This window comes from Bison bison, unplaced genomic scaffold (assembly GCF_000754665.1).
Source record: "Bison bison bison isolate TAMUID 2011002044 unplaced genomic scaffold, Bison_UMD1.0 scf7180017864263, whole genome shotgun sequence".
Lineage (NCBI taxonomy): Eukaryota > Metazoa > Chordata > Mammalia > Artiodactyla > Bovidae > Bison > Bison bison.
The window spans coordinates 4,185,917-4,200,277 of NW_011494835.1; the positions used below are offsets into that span (position 1 = coordinate 4,185,917).

Here is a 14,361-nt window from a genome sequence, read left to right on the forward strand (position 1 = left end):
CCTGTGTCTGGCAGAGCCGGTGTGAGACGAAGAGACAATCCTTCCCAGCCGCCAGGATAATCAAGAGTTTTGGCCGGACCTTCGAGCACACACCGAGATAGTGAGGAGCCAGACGAAAAGCACAGACTATGGCGCTGAAACGGATTAATAAGGAACTTAGTGATTTGGCCCGTGACCCTCCAGCACAATGTTCTGCAGGTCCAGTTGGGGATGATATGTTTCATTGGCAAGCCACTATTATGGGACCTAATGACAGCCCATATCAAGGCGGTGTATTCTTTTTGACAATTCATTTTCCTACAGACTACCCCTTCAAACCACCTAAGGTTGCATTTACAACAAGAATTTATCATCCAAATATTAACAGTAATGGCAGCATTTGTCTCGATATTCTAAGATCACAGTGGTCTCCTGCTTTAACTATTTCTAAAGTTCTTTTATCCATTTGTTCACTGCTGTGTGATCCAAACCCAGATGACCCCCTAGTGCCAGAGATTGCACGGATCTATAAAACAGACAGAGATAAGTACAACAGAATATCTCGGGAATGGACTCAGAAGTTTGCCATGTGATGCTACCTTAAAGTCAGAATAACCTGCATTATAGCTGGAATAAACTTTAAATTACTGTTCCTTTTTTGATTTTCTTATCCGGCTGCTCCCCTATCAGACCTCATCTTTTTTAATTTTATTTTTTGTTTACCTCCCTCCATTCATTCACATGCTCATCTGAGAAGACTTAAGTTCTTCCAGCTTTGGACAATAACTGCTTTTAGAAACTGTAAAGTAGTTACAAGAGAACAGTTGCCCAAGATTCAGAATTTTTAAAAAAAAATGGAGCATGTGTATTATGTGGCCAATGTCTTCACTCTAACTTGGTTATGAGACTAAAACCATTCCTCACTGCTCTAACATGCTGAAGAATCATCTGAGAGGGAGGGAGATGGATGCTGAGTTGTCACATCAAAGGAAGCAGCATTATTCTAGCAGCATCCATTCTTGTTTAAGCCTTCCACTGTTAGAGATTTGAGGTTACATGATATACTTTGTGCTCATAACTGATATGGCTGGAGAATTGGTATTGAATTTATAGCATCAGCAGAACAGAAAATGTGATGTATTTTATGCATGTCAATAAAGGAATGACCTGTTCTTGTTCTACAGAGAATGGAAATTGGAAGTCAAACACCCTTTGTATTCCAAAATAGGGTCTCAAAACATTTTGTAATTTTCATTTAAATTGTTAGGAGGCTTGGAGCTATTAGTTAATCTATCTTCCAATACACTGTTTAATATAGCACTGAATAAATGATGCAAGTTGTCAATGGATGAGTGATCAACTAATAGCTCTGCTAGTAATTGATTTATTTTTCTTCAATAAAGTTGCATAAACCAATGAGTTAGCTGCCTGGATTAATCAGTATGGGAAACAATCTTTTGTAAACGCAAAGCTGTTTTTTGTATATACTGTTGGGATTTGCCTCATTGTTTGACATCAAAGATGATGTAAAGTTCAAGAGAGTGAATATTTTGCCATGTTCAGTTAAAAATGCGCAGTCTGTTACAGGTTGACACATTGGTTGACCTGATTTATGCAGAATTAATAAGCTATTCAGATAGTGTAGCTTTAGTATGCTGCACATGATACTGGCAGCCTGGGAGTTCATAGATGGACTTGGGACCCAGCAGATTTGAAACATGTATATGGAGTTTAAGAAATTTATTTTCCAGGTGCAACCCCCATCTAACTAAATTTTTTCTTCACCTTGTGTGCTTGACAGCTGAAAAGACCATAACATGGGAGTAATAATGGGTCAAAATTTACAAAATAAAGTACTGTTTTGGTGTGGGAGTTGTCATGAGGCTATGTTGAAGTGACTTTAACCATGTGGGATATTGAGTTTTTTTAATGGATTGAATATCCATTAAAATGGATTTGTTCAGCCATTTACATTAATGAGCATTTAAATGCAACAGATACCATTTCAGGTGACTTAACGTGAATGAATAAAAGTCAATGCTATTGGATTATTTTTTGTTTGACAAGTGCAATCTGTGCCACTTAATGTAACTTCTGTAGTAACAAGGGCATTATCATTCTTCACCCTTTCTAATTCTGACCCTATAGTTTTATTACTTTTTCCTAGTTTCTTTGATTTGTCCATTGCTTTCTTATGGTCCTGTATTCAATTTCTAGCACATCTGTGATTTTTTCTCCACTTACACATATTTGCACTGCTTACACTTATGTGCAATCTTACTCCTTGTCTGCACACAGATGTGGAAAGCTAGATATAAAATAAATGTTAAAGCTTGATTTTTATAAACATTTTAATATGTAGTTTGGACATGATTTATTGAATTAAGGTTCTTTAAACTGAAAGTGAAATGCATGCCTTCCGAAAATGTTTTGGCTTTGTTAATTCTGTAATAAGCATTTCATTGAGAAATATCAATCCAGTTATACCATTTTCCAATGAGTGAATTTTTCATTCTATCTTTGCTTTAAAAATAACTCAAGGGTACATATTATACTGTTAAAACTGTGTTGGATTCAAAGTACAAATAAGTAAGATACCTCCACAAGGTAAGAAACTTTTGGGCTCTATTTTTAGGATAATTACGAGATTCCCTCAAAATAATAGCTTTTATAGTAGGCATATCATTTCTTGAAAACCAGCAATGAATAAAATATTTGTCAGAGCTGGATTCTACTTGGCTTTCAAATTGACCTTTTTAGCTATAGATAACCCTTAAGTTTTTATAGAGATGACTTCCTGAAGCTATTGTCATAATGATTAATAGATGCGTCCAGTTCTCTGTATCTTTGACTTGATGCTTTCTATTTTTCCTATGTCACTTCTAAGGGAACAAGCCATAAAGGCTTCTCCAGGTTTAACAGAACAGTAAAAGTACCTGGAAAACCAACATTTTTGAATGTATGAACACTGGACTTGAGATCATCTGCAGTGAAACCTTCTAAAGAATCCAAGAATTTGTCCTTTCCCCCATATATACTAATAGTGCCATGTATAGCACTGAAATGATGATTAACATTAAAAATTGATTTTGGTTCTTCCTGTTTCTTACATCTTTTAATGCATAATTAAGTTTTAAATTATGTTGTTTATCTTAACCTGTGAGGATTATAGTCCAGTTGACGTAATGGTAAATTACATTTTAAGTGACTCATTCCTGGGCAAGTTTGCAATGTGATAATCAGATTTAAAAGAAACTACTTGGCTTTCTTGTGTGGGTGTACTCACAATTTTTTAAAAGTATGAACCACAGTTAACTGGTGGTCTCAGGGGTAGTGAAACACTCACTTTTTTTTTTTTTTAATGGTTTAGTTGACATACTTCAGATATTGACCATCCTGTGTTAGTGATTTTCGAAGTGACTCAGATTAGCCATGGTTTGTGTTGGCGTAACAAAACTGTTAAATGATTGTTGATTATAGTTTTAAGTGAATTTGTCTCTCTTTTATGAGGAACCCAGTGCAAGTCACTAAATATTGTCTAATAGTGACATCGGCATAACACTTGTAATAGCTAAGGTTAACTGAGCTTAAAGAATTGTTACCATTAAAGTCTGTGTTTAAAGACACTCTGGTCTTACTTGGTAATTCCAGCTAACATGAAATTCACACTTAATGTCCTGTGTGAGTTCTGTTTTGAACTTAAAGTTGTAACAAAAACTGGTCTATAAAGAATTTAGGATTCTGAAAGTGTGACCCCAAGACCAGCAATATCACTATCATTTGAGAAGTTCTTTAAAATGGAAATGATCAAATCCCAACTCCAGGCCTACTGATTCAGAAACTATGGAATGACACAGTGGCCTGTTTGAAGAAGCCATTAAAGTGGTCTTGGAAGTCTGTTCTTCGCTGTCCCTTGTATAGACTACAACAGTAGTACTTTGACCCTCTGATTATTTTACTCTTCTTTCATGGCTGTAGGAACACATATGCTCAAGTGTTAAATTTCTAACATACTTCATACTACTTTGAATTATGCCATAGGTTGATTGACATGTTTACTTAATGTATTATTAACATCCCACAATGAACTAATTTAAGTAGCAGTCTTAACAGATAGAACTTTATTCTGGGAAATGTGATTCAACTAATAGCCAAGTAGTGTTTAAAAAGAGTAACCAGGTGCTAGAGTTTTCTGCTAAGGATTGGCTAGATAGCTAGCTGAACATGGATTTGAGCCCTGGTCATACTCTCTGGCTGAAGCAACTTTTGGGAGAATGAGAGGGTTGAAAGGTAAGATTTCATGGTAAGGGTGTTTGGAGTCTGAATTGAACAGATTCTAAACATACCATAAGGTAACTTAAAACTTTTTGTACTCCCCTGGTGTAATGGAAAAATAAAAGGTAGAGATATTTGGACCAGAATTTTGAAAGGTGACAGCCTCTCCCACTCCCGAAGTGTTCTATGTTAAAAGATGAAAAAGTTCACAAAAGGCTAGGAAGCTTGCAGTTGGCTGTCCCCACCCCCTGCCTCCAGGTTCCCAGTGAACCACTATTTCACATGCTTTCCTGCTACCCTGCTAACTACTCATTCCTTTCTTGGCCTCATTTTGAGAAAAAAAAATTCTGATACAGTGTTCCTCATAGTTGCTTTTTTACGTGGAATATGTTATTTAACATTCCATTGTTAATTCTCTCTTGCCAGGTTGTGCACGTTCTGGATGAAATAATGTGTTTTTTAAGAGTCCTCTTAATTTTTTTCTGTATTGTAGAAAATGGTTTTATGAAATAACTACTTTTCATTCTTATATACTAGTGTCTGAGCCTCTGTGTAAACTTGGTTTCTTGTTTACCCTGTCAAATTTGAAAATTATCAAGTAAGGCCAAACAGTGAAATACTTTGATATCCCTAGTTGCTTAAGAACAGTTGAACACTACCGTATGATTACCAGCCATCACTCCTGGAAACTTGTGTAGCTTCCTATTCATCCACCTCACTTTCTAAAGAATGATCGGCTTGACTGCTATACACAGACACATATTTCTACCTCTTGGCCTCCGTAAGTGTAAACATTTCAGTTGCACTTGCCCCAAACCTAGGCATCGTTTCTCAAACTTACAAATTAAACGTCTCTGTCAGTTCTACCTAAAACTTTTTTCAGAATCTACCTGTTTACCACATTTCACTGCTGCCATGATGGTCTGTCTATGTGGTCTAAATCTGTATTGTTTCTTCGGTTATTGTAAAAGCCTAAGTGGTCTCCCTTCTTTTCATTTCATAGCAATTTATCATCCATGCAACACCAGGCATATTCCTTTTAAACCATATTGGATCATGTCATCACTTTGCTCCAAACCTAATGGTTTCTCATCTCATTCAGAATAAAGGCCAAATCCTAAAAGCAGTTTACAGGCTGGAAGTGACTTCCCACCACTTCATCCCTAATAACTTCCCCACCAGCTTCCTCAGCTCAGTCACACAGGCCTCTGCTGAGGCTTGAACACAGTGGGCTTTTTCTTACCTCAAGATGTTTGCCATCATTCTTTACCTGGGATTATCAAAGATAAAATACGGCTCGCTCTTTCTTGTTAGGTTTCAAATGTCAATCTATCAGTGATTTTTCTCAACTATTCTACATAAAATACCAACAGCACTGCCACAGTAGAGTGCACCATGGTATGTTAAGTAATAACCACCTTAACATGGGGGCTCCCCCAATGTTAAGGGGCTTCATCTGGCTCAGCAGATGAAGAATCCACCTTGCAATGCAGAAGACGTGGGTTCGATCCCTGGGTTGAGAGGATCCCCTGGATAAGGAAACTAGCCCAACTAATATTGCCTGAAAAATTTCATGGACGGAGGAGCCTGACAGGCTACAATTGATGGATGCTTCTTGACTCAAGGATCTCAGTGAGTGGATGGACGTTTCCGTTTCTGTCAGTATAGATGATTACACTGACCAACTCTTAGGTGAAAAAGCAACGAAACGCTGGGGGGAAAGCACTTTTTTTAAAAAAACATAAATGTTACTAATCTCTCAAGCCCAAACCAAATTGAAACCAGGAATCCAAAAGAAGCAGGCTATAATCAGAAACTAGCTAGCATCTTAAGAAGACCTGAAGAATCAAATGAAGACTTGTATATTTTCATTTTCATGACCCTGGCAAAGCCCAGAATACATCCAAAGAGTGGTGTCAATTAGGATAAACCCATCCCAAATACAGACAGATGAGTTTGCGTGTCTTGAATCTTTATTCTTCGTGGCAGGAGAATGTTCTCTCAGAATATGTAATAATGGTTTGACTTTGTGAAAATTTGCAGCTCTAAATCTTACTACGTGGATAGTCTGAAAACCCAAGCAGAACATTTTAAAAAGTTGTTCCAAATCAGCAACCTGGTACTGGTGGAAGTAAACAAATACTCTGTAGGGACGCAATAACAGCTCACAGTTAAAAACCAGAAAATAAAGAACAACAGAACTTAGTACTGTACCATGAGTAGGAACTGATGTGCAAAAGTTTCAGACATTAAAAACATCAGGTCATACAAACTAAAATTTTCTTCCTTTCCAGATGACAGAAAAATCAATATAAATTATTGGAGCTAATAATTGAATTTAGCAAAATTACAGGATACAAAATCACAAATTAGTTGTACTTTTTTTTTTTTTTTTGGCTGAGCTGTGCAGCTTGCATGATCTCAGTTCCCCAACCAAGGGCTGAACCTGGGCCTTGGCAGCGAAAACCTGAAATCCTAACCATTAAGCTGACAGGGAACCCAGTTGTATTTCTACTATAAGTAGCAATGAAGAATTACAAAATGAAATTAATAAAATAATTCCATTTATAACAACATCAAAAATAAAATACTTAGGAATAAATTTGATCAAGGAAGCAGCAAAACTTGTATACTGAAAACTACAAAATATTTCTAAAAAAATTAAAGTCCTAGATAAATGGAAAGACATCCAGTGTTCATGTATACAGGTCAAGAAGCAACAATTAGAAGCAGACATGGAACAACTTACTGATTCAAACTTGGGAAAGGAGTACGTAGGACAAGGCTGTATATTCTCACCCTGCTTATTTAACTTATATGCAGAGCACATCATGCGAAATGCTGAGCTAGATGAAGCACAAGCTGGAATCAAGATCACCGAGAGAAATACCAACAACCTTCACAGGTATGATAGGTATGCAGATGATAACACTAATGACAGAAAGTGAAGATGAACTAAAGAGCCTCTTGAGGGTGTAAGAAGAGAGTGAAAAGCTGTTTAAAACTCAGCTGTTTAAAACGAAGATCATAGTATCTGGTCCCATCACTTCATGGCAAATGGAAGGGGGGAAAGTGGAAGCAGTGACAAATTTTATTTTCTTGGGCTCCAAAACCACTGCAGATAGTTGACTGCAGCCATGAAATTAAAAGACACTTGCTCCTTGGAAGAAAAACTATGACCAACCTAGAGAGCATATTAAAAAGCAGAGACATTACTTTGCCGACAAAGGTCAGTCTAGTCAAAGCTATGGTTTTTCCAGTACTCATGTATGGATGTAAGAGTTGGAGCATAAAGAAGGCTTAGTGCAGAAGAATTGATACTTTTGAATTGTGCTGGAGAAGACTCTTGAGAGTCTCTTGGGCATCAAGATCAAACCAGTAAATCCTATAGGAAATCAACCCTGAATATTCACTGGAAGGACTGATGTTGAAGCTCCAAAACTTTGGTCACCTGATGAGAAGAACAGACACATTGGAAAAGACACTGATGCTGTGAAAGATTAAAGTCAAAAGGAGAAGGCAGAGGATGAAATGGTTTGATAGCGTCACCAACTCAATGGACATGAATTTGAGCAAACCCTGGGAGACAGTGAAAGACAGGGAAGCCTGGCATGCTGCAATCCAGCGGGTCGCAAAGAGTCAGACATGATTTAGCAACTAAACAACAACAACAACATCTGTGTTCATGGATTAGATTTGTTATTGTTAAGATGGCAATGATCCCCAAAGCAATCTACAGATTCAATACAATCCCTATCAAAATCCCAGTGATTGTTTTTACAGAAATGGAAGATACAAAAAAATTCATACAGAATTACAAAGGAGTACAAAAAAACAAACGTGAAAAAAAAGGGGACTCCCTAATTTCAAAATTTATTACAAAGCTACAGAAATCAAAGCAGTATGATACTGGCATGAAGATAAACTTATAGGACAATGGAATATAACTGAGAATTCAGAAATAAACTCATATACATCTTGTGGTCAACAGGATGCCAGGACCACTCATGGTGAATAGTCTCATGAGAAATGAATAGTCTCTTCAACAAATGGTGCTGAGACAACTGAATATTAACATGCAAAAAAACAAATTTGGGCCTCTACCTTACATTATATCCAAAAATTAACAAAATAGATCAAACTCCTTAGTGAAAGACCTAAAACTATATAAAACTCTTGGAACAAAAAAGGAATACACTTTTGTTAGTTTGGATTCAGCAATAAATTCTTAGAAATGATACCAAAAGCACAAGCAATGAAAAAAATAGATAAATTGGACTTGCTCAAATTTTTAAACTTCTGTGTATCAAAGTATACTATGAAAAAGACAACTTAAAGGATAGGAGAAAGTATTTGCAAATGACATATCTGGTTAGTGTCTAATATCCAGAATACATAAAGAATCCTTAAAACTCAAACAAAAGGTAAGTAATCCAATTTAAAAATGGGCAAAAGATTTGAATAGAAGAGTTCTCCAAACAAAAGTGGCCAGCAAATGTGTAAAAGATGCTCAACATCATTGGTTATTAGAGAAATGCAAATCAAAATCATAATCAGGTACCACTTCACACTGGGATAGCTATAACTTCTTAAAAATGGAAAATTAGTGTTGAGGATTTGGAGACTCTGGAGCCATTTGTACATTGCTGGTGGGAATGTAAGAAGATAGAGCTTTTATGGAAAGTAGTTTGCTAATTTCTAAAAAAATTAAACAGAATAACCATATGACCTAGCAATTCTACTCCAAAATATATCCCGAAAAGAATTAAAAACAGATATTCAAATAAATATTTATACATGAATGTTCACAGCATTATTCATAATAGTCAAAGATGGAAACAATGGGTGAATGAATAAACAAATTGTGATATACCCATACAATGACATTCGGTTCAGTTCAGTTCAGTTGCTCAGTCGTGTCTGACTCTTTGCAACCCCATGAATCGCAGCACGCCAGGCCTCCCTGTCCATCACCAACTCCCGGAGTTCACTCAGACTCAACATCTATTGAGTTGGTGATGCCATCCAGCCATCTCATCCTCTGTCATCCCCTTCTCCTCCTGCCCCCAATCCCTCCCAGCATCAGAGTCTTTTCCAATGAGTCAACTCTTCACATGAGGTGGCCAAAGTACTGGACTTTCAGCTTTAGCATCAGTCCATCCAATGAACACCCAGGACTGATCTCCTTTAAAATGGACTGGTTGGGTCTCCTTGCAGTCCAAGGGATTCTCAAGAGTCTTCTCCAACACAGTTCAAAAGCATCAATTCTTCGGCACTCAGCCTTTTTCACAGTCCAAATCTCACATCCATACATGACCACTGGAAAAACCATAGCCTTGACTAGACGGACCTTTGTTGGCAAAGTAATGTCTCTGCTTTTGAATATGCTATCTAGGTTGGTCATAACTTTCCTTCCAAGGAGTAAGCATCTTTTAATTTCATGGCTGCAATCACTATCTATTCAGCCATAAAAAGGAATGTTGGGCTGATACATGTTACAACATAGGTGAATCTTGGAAACATGACACTAAATGAAAGGAGCCAGACATAAAAGGAAATATATTGTATGATTATATTGGTATGAATATCTAGAATACTTAAGTTTATTAATAAATCAGATTAATAAATCTGATAAAAGTCAGATTTATGTGTGCCACGGATGGGGGTGGGTGTCATGGAAAGGAATGAGGATTGACTGCTTAATGGGTATGAGGTCTCCCTTGTGAATGATAAAAGTACCTTGGAACTTAGAGGTGATGATTGTACAACATTGTGAACACACTAAATGCCACTGAATTGTACATTTTTAAATAGTTAATCTCATGCTATATGAATTTCCTGTCAAAATAATCAGCCACAAAAAGCAGAAGCCAACACTCATGTAATACTTTTTCGGTGCCAAGAATTGTTCTAAATTCTTAACTCCTAATTCTCATTACAAGCGTATACTTATTACTTACACGTTTATTATCAACAAACGTATATACTCATTAACAAACATATTCTTACATGATTATCTCTGCTTTACAGATGAGGAAACTGAGGAACAAAGAGGATAAATGACTTACCCAAGGTTAATGGCAGAAGTTAGGATTTAAATCCAGGTAATGAAATTCCAGTCTTTCCTCTTAACCATTATGCCAGAAATAAAAGTTTCAAACATGAATAAAGAGCAAGAGACTATAAAAAATGACAAATCATATTTGAAAAATAACCAAAATCAGTACTTCCAGAAATTTTTAAAAATAAAATACCTTAAATTTCATCTGTGACCTTGCAGCCTTGGCCAGGTGATAAACTTTTTGCAGTCCCCTTGACATGGAAATCAAAGCTCCTACATGATTTGCTTTTTGTGGCCTGGAGGGTTACACACCTGAACAGCTTGGAGGGCTGTGTATAGCCCACCTACAGTCCATGGGTCCACACAGAGCTGCCATTTCCTCTGCAAATAAAGTGTGTGTGTGCACATGCGCGCACACACACACACACATCAACAGGTAGACTGACTGAAGAGCAAAAATGGAAGATTTGTCAACAATGGAAACAGAAGATAGTGTAATATTAACTTCAATATGCTGAGAAGAAATACTTATCACCCTAGAATTCTATACCAAGGAAAATATCCTGCAAGAATAAGGGTGAGTAACATGGGTAAGTCTGAAAAACAGTGTTGAACAAAAGGAATTTTTAAAAAAGAAAAACGTAGTATGTGAGTCTATCTGCATGACATCCAAAAAGACACAAAATTAAATGATGGCTCTAGAAGTGGAGCAGCCATCACCTGGAACGGGAGGAATTTGGAGAGAAGCACAAGAGAACTTTCTAGAACGAAATGTTCTGTACCTAATCAGGGTGTGATTACACACGTATGTATGTTTGCCAAAACTCACTGAACTGTGCACTGTGATGGTTAGTTTTATGTGGAACTTGACTGGGCCATAGGATGCCCAGGTAACTGGTTAGACATTATATCTGGGTGATTTGATGAGGGTCTTTGCAAAAGCAACCAGCATTTGAATCTGTAGACTCAGTAAATCAGACTGTCCTCCCTGAACTGAAGTGACATCATCCAATTCATTGAGGGCCTAAGCAGAACAAAAAGATAGAAAAAGAAATAATTTGCTCTCTGACTAACTACACAAGTTAGAACATGGGTGTTCTTCCAGAGCTGTTTGATATACAAACATCCTTTATGAAAAGATTGTCTGGGACAAAAAAAATCCAGTGCCTCTACTCACAAGATGTTCAGAAATATCAGAGAATTATCATCCAATATTCCAAAACAAATTTGGTATGTGAATTTTTTCACTGCAAAATTTGTGAAATTGAGTATAGATCAAAGCTGAGATGGGTGAGGAACTTCCCTGATGGTCCAGTGGCTAAGACGCCATACTCCCAATGCAGGGGGCTCAGATTCAGTCCCTGGCTGGGGAACCAGATCTTGTGTGCTGCACGCTACTAAGGCCTGGCACAGTCAAATAAATAAACAAAATAAATATTTTTTACAAAGTGAGATATGCTGTAAGTATAAAATTTACTATAGATTTTGAAGTCTGTGTGAAAAAAGAATGCAAAATACTCAATAATCACAGCATATTGAATACATGTTAAAATATTATTTTAATATATTAGTTTAAATAAGATAATTAAAATGTCACCTGTTTCCTCTTTACTTTTTAAAAATATTTATTTACATTTATTTTTGACTGCACTGGGTCTTTGTTGCTGTGCATGGGCTTTAGCTGTGGCGAGCAGGGGCCGCTCTCTAGTTGCAGTGCGTGGGCTTCTCCTTGCAGTGGCTTCTTTTGTTGCAGAGCACAGGCTTTAGGCACATGAGCTTTGGTAGCTGTGGCTCTTGCACTCCAGAATCCAGGCTCAGTAGTTGTGGCACAGGAGCTTAGTTGCCTTGTGGCATGTAGGATCTTCCCGGACCAGGGATCAAACCAGTGTCCCCTGCGTTGCAAGGCAGATTCTTAACCACTAGACCACCAGGAAAACTCTCGTTTTACTTTTTAAAATGTGACTACTAGATATTTTTTAGTTACTTTGGATTATTACACAATATTTATATCAGACTGCTCTGGATGTCTAACTTTTATTGGATAGCCCTAAAATGATTGAGAAGCCTGCTGCTGCCGCTGCTAAGTCGCTTCAGTCGTGTCTGACTCTGTGCAACCCCATAGACGGCAGCCCACCAGGCTCCCCCGTCCCTGGGATTCTCCAGGCAAGAACACTGGAGTGGGTTGCCGTTTCTTTCTCCAGTGCATAAAAGTGAGAAGTGAAAGTGAAGTCGCTCAGTCGTGTCTGACTCTTAGCAACCCCATGGACTGCAGCCTACCAGGCTCCTCCGTCCATGGGATTTTCCAGGCAAGAGTACTGGAGTAGGGTGCCATTGCCTTCTCCTGAGTAGCCTAATGAATATAAATTGAGAGAGAATACTGTTTTTGCCTGAGTACCCTAGCAATCAGTGACTGAGGCATACCTTAATTACGCATCTTTTAAAATGTATATATTTATTTTCGTGAGGTACAGTCCCAGAATAGAGTGTAGGCAAAAGGAATTAAGACAGAGGAAGAAGGAAAAACCCCTTTGGGTAATTGCTGGGGAAGCCTGATCCCATGTTCTGTGGCTTCGTGCCCCACTGGAGATTACAAATGATGACAGAAGCCAGGATCCCCAAGGGACTGATTGGTTTAGGCCTTGGATCCTAGGGCGACTGAGGATCTTGTCATGGTGGGCTGTCTTTGTTGGGTCATGGTACCTGTAATTTCCCATTGATAGTTAACAGTGGGCATGGAAGTAGTAAGAGATGTTCCAGTGACTGTCTTAGGTCCTGTTCTCACTGGATTGTAGCAACTCTAGCTTCATCTGATAATCAGTTCATTACCCCAGTCAGTACATTAGCTCATTCCTTACCTGCTTGTCCACTAGAACAAGAAACCCCAAATGACTCCACAGTATTAGTCACAACTTCCAAATGGGTGGAACCCTGCACCCTTCTCCAACCCTGCATTGAAGACTTCTGACCTAACAGAGTCAACAGTTTCAGGAACAGGAAAAATTCCATTAGTGAGTCACTGACAGTGATGATGAGAGTGCCTACGTCTGCTTTTCCATCCTGGTTTTTATACCTGTGGATTCTAGTTCTGGGGACACATAGCACCATATATTGACCATTTTGTCGGCCATTTTGTCGTTGTTCAGTCGCTAAGTCATGTCCGACTCTTTTGCGACCCCATGGACTGTAGCCCACCAGGCTCCTCTGTCCATGGGATTCTCCAGGCAAGAATGCTGGAGTGGGTTGCCATTTCCTTCTCCAGGGGATCTTTCCAATGCAGGGGTCGAATCCGTGTCTCCTGCATCGGCAGGCGGGTTCTTTACCACTGAGCCAGCAGGGAAGCATACTGACCATAGTTCCGTGCATATACCACATCCTGAAGGAAAGTGCTACAACCTCATGAGGTCTGTCCTCAGGCTGAAACTGCCACAGGCCATTCCACTGTTTTTTGTTTGTTTTTGAGAGGAAGTCGTCTGCTCCTGTGATAGGGTACTTGGGAAAATAAGTGATTCTCAAGGTCATGAGTTCACCTGCCCATCTTCACATCTCCTTTTACTCAGGTGTGTCTGTTTTCTAAGGCAATGTGGCGGGGATATCATTTTAAGAGGTAAAGAATTCTGTAAAGTCTCAGGTGGTATTAGTGGAAATACTGCAGTCAGTTAAGGCAGAAAATATACAGAATCCGTGTTAATTCCAGTTGATGCCCCAATCAAGGAGGTCCAATGTAATTAATGTACCAACAGGTGGCTGCCTAGTCCTCCTAAGTAATGGTACCCTTATCTAGGGCTCAGAATTAGTCTCTGCTGCCGGGTGGTTGGGCAATCAGAAGAGGCAGTAAGATATCCTTGGTGAGAGAAAGCCCGTATTGTTAGGTTCATGCATAGCCTTCATCTCTGGCCAGTCTCTTCATGAGCCCAGTATCAAGTACTGAAACAGTGAATAGAGAGGCCAGCTAAAATTCACAGGACTGTCTTTCTGTGTACCTAGCTGTCAGGAGCCCCCTCTGCACATGTTCTCTGGCGAATGTCAGTGTCCATGCACATATTATC

At 38.4% G+C, this 14,361-nt stretch overlaps 1 protein-coding gene across 1 annotated transcript; it reads left to right on the forward strand.

Moving 5' to 3' along the window:
• The first annotated feature begins 6 nt into the window (after positions 1 to 6).
• Positions 7 to 3,604, forward strand: LOC104994634 (ubiquitin-conjugating enzyme E2 D3). The gene has a single exon (XM_010848274.1). The coding sequence runs from the start codon at positions 129 to 131 to the stop codon at positions 570 to 572; it is 444 nt and encodes a 147-aa protein (XP_010846576.1). The 5' UTR covers positions 7 to 128; the 3' UTR covers positions 573 to 3,604.
• Positions 3,605 to 14,361: the final 10,757 nt, after the last annotated feature.

What these genes read in the sequence shown, in the direction of transcription:
- LOC104994634 (XM_010848274.1), top strand. Translation starts at nt 129, where the DNA reads ATGGCGCTGAAACGGATTAATAAGGAACTTAGTGATTTGGCCCGTGAC.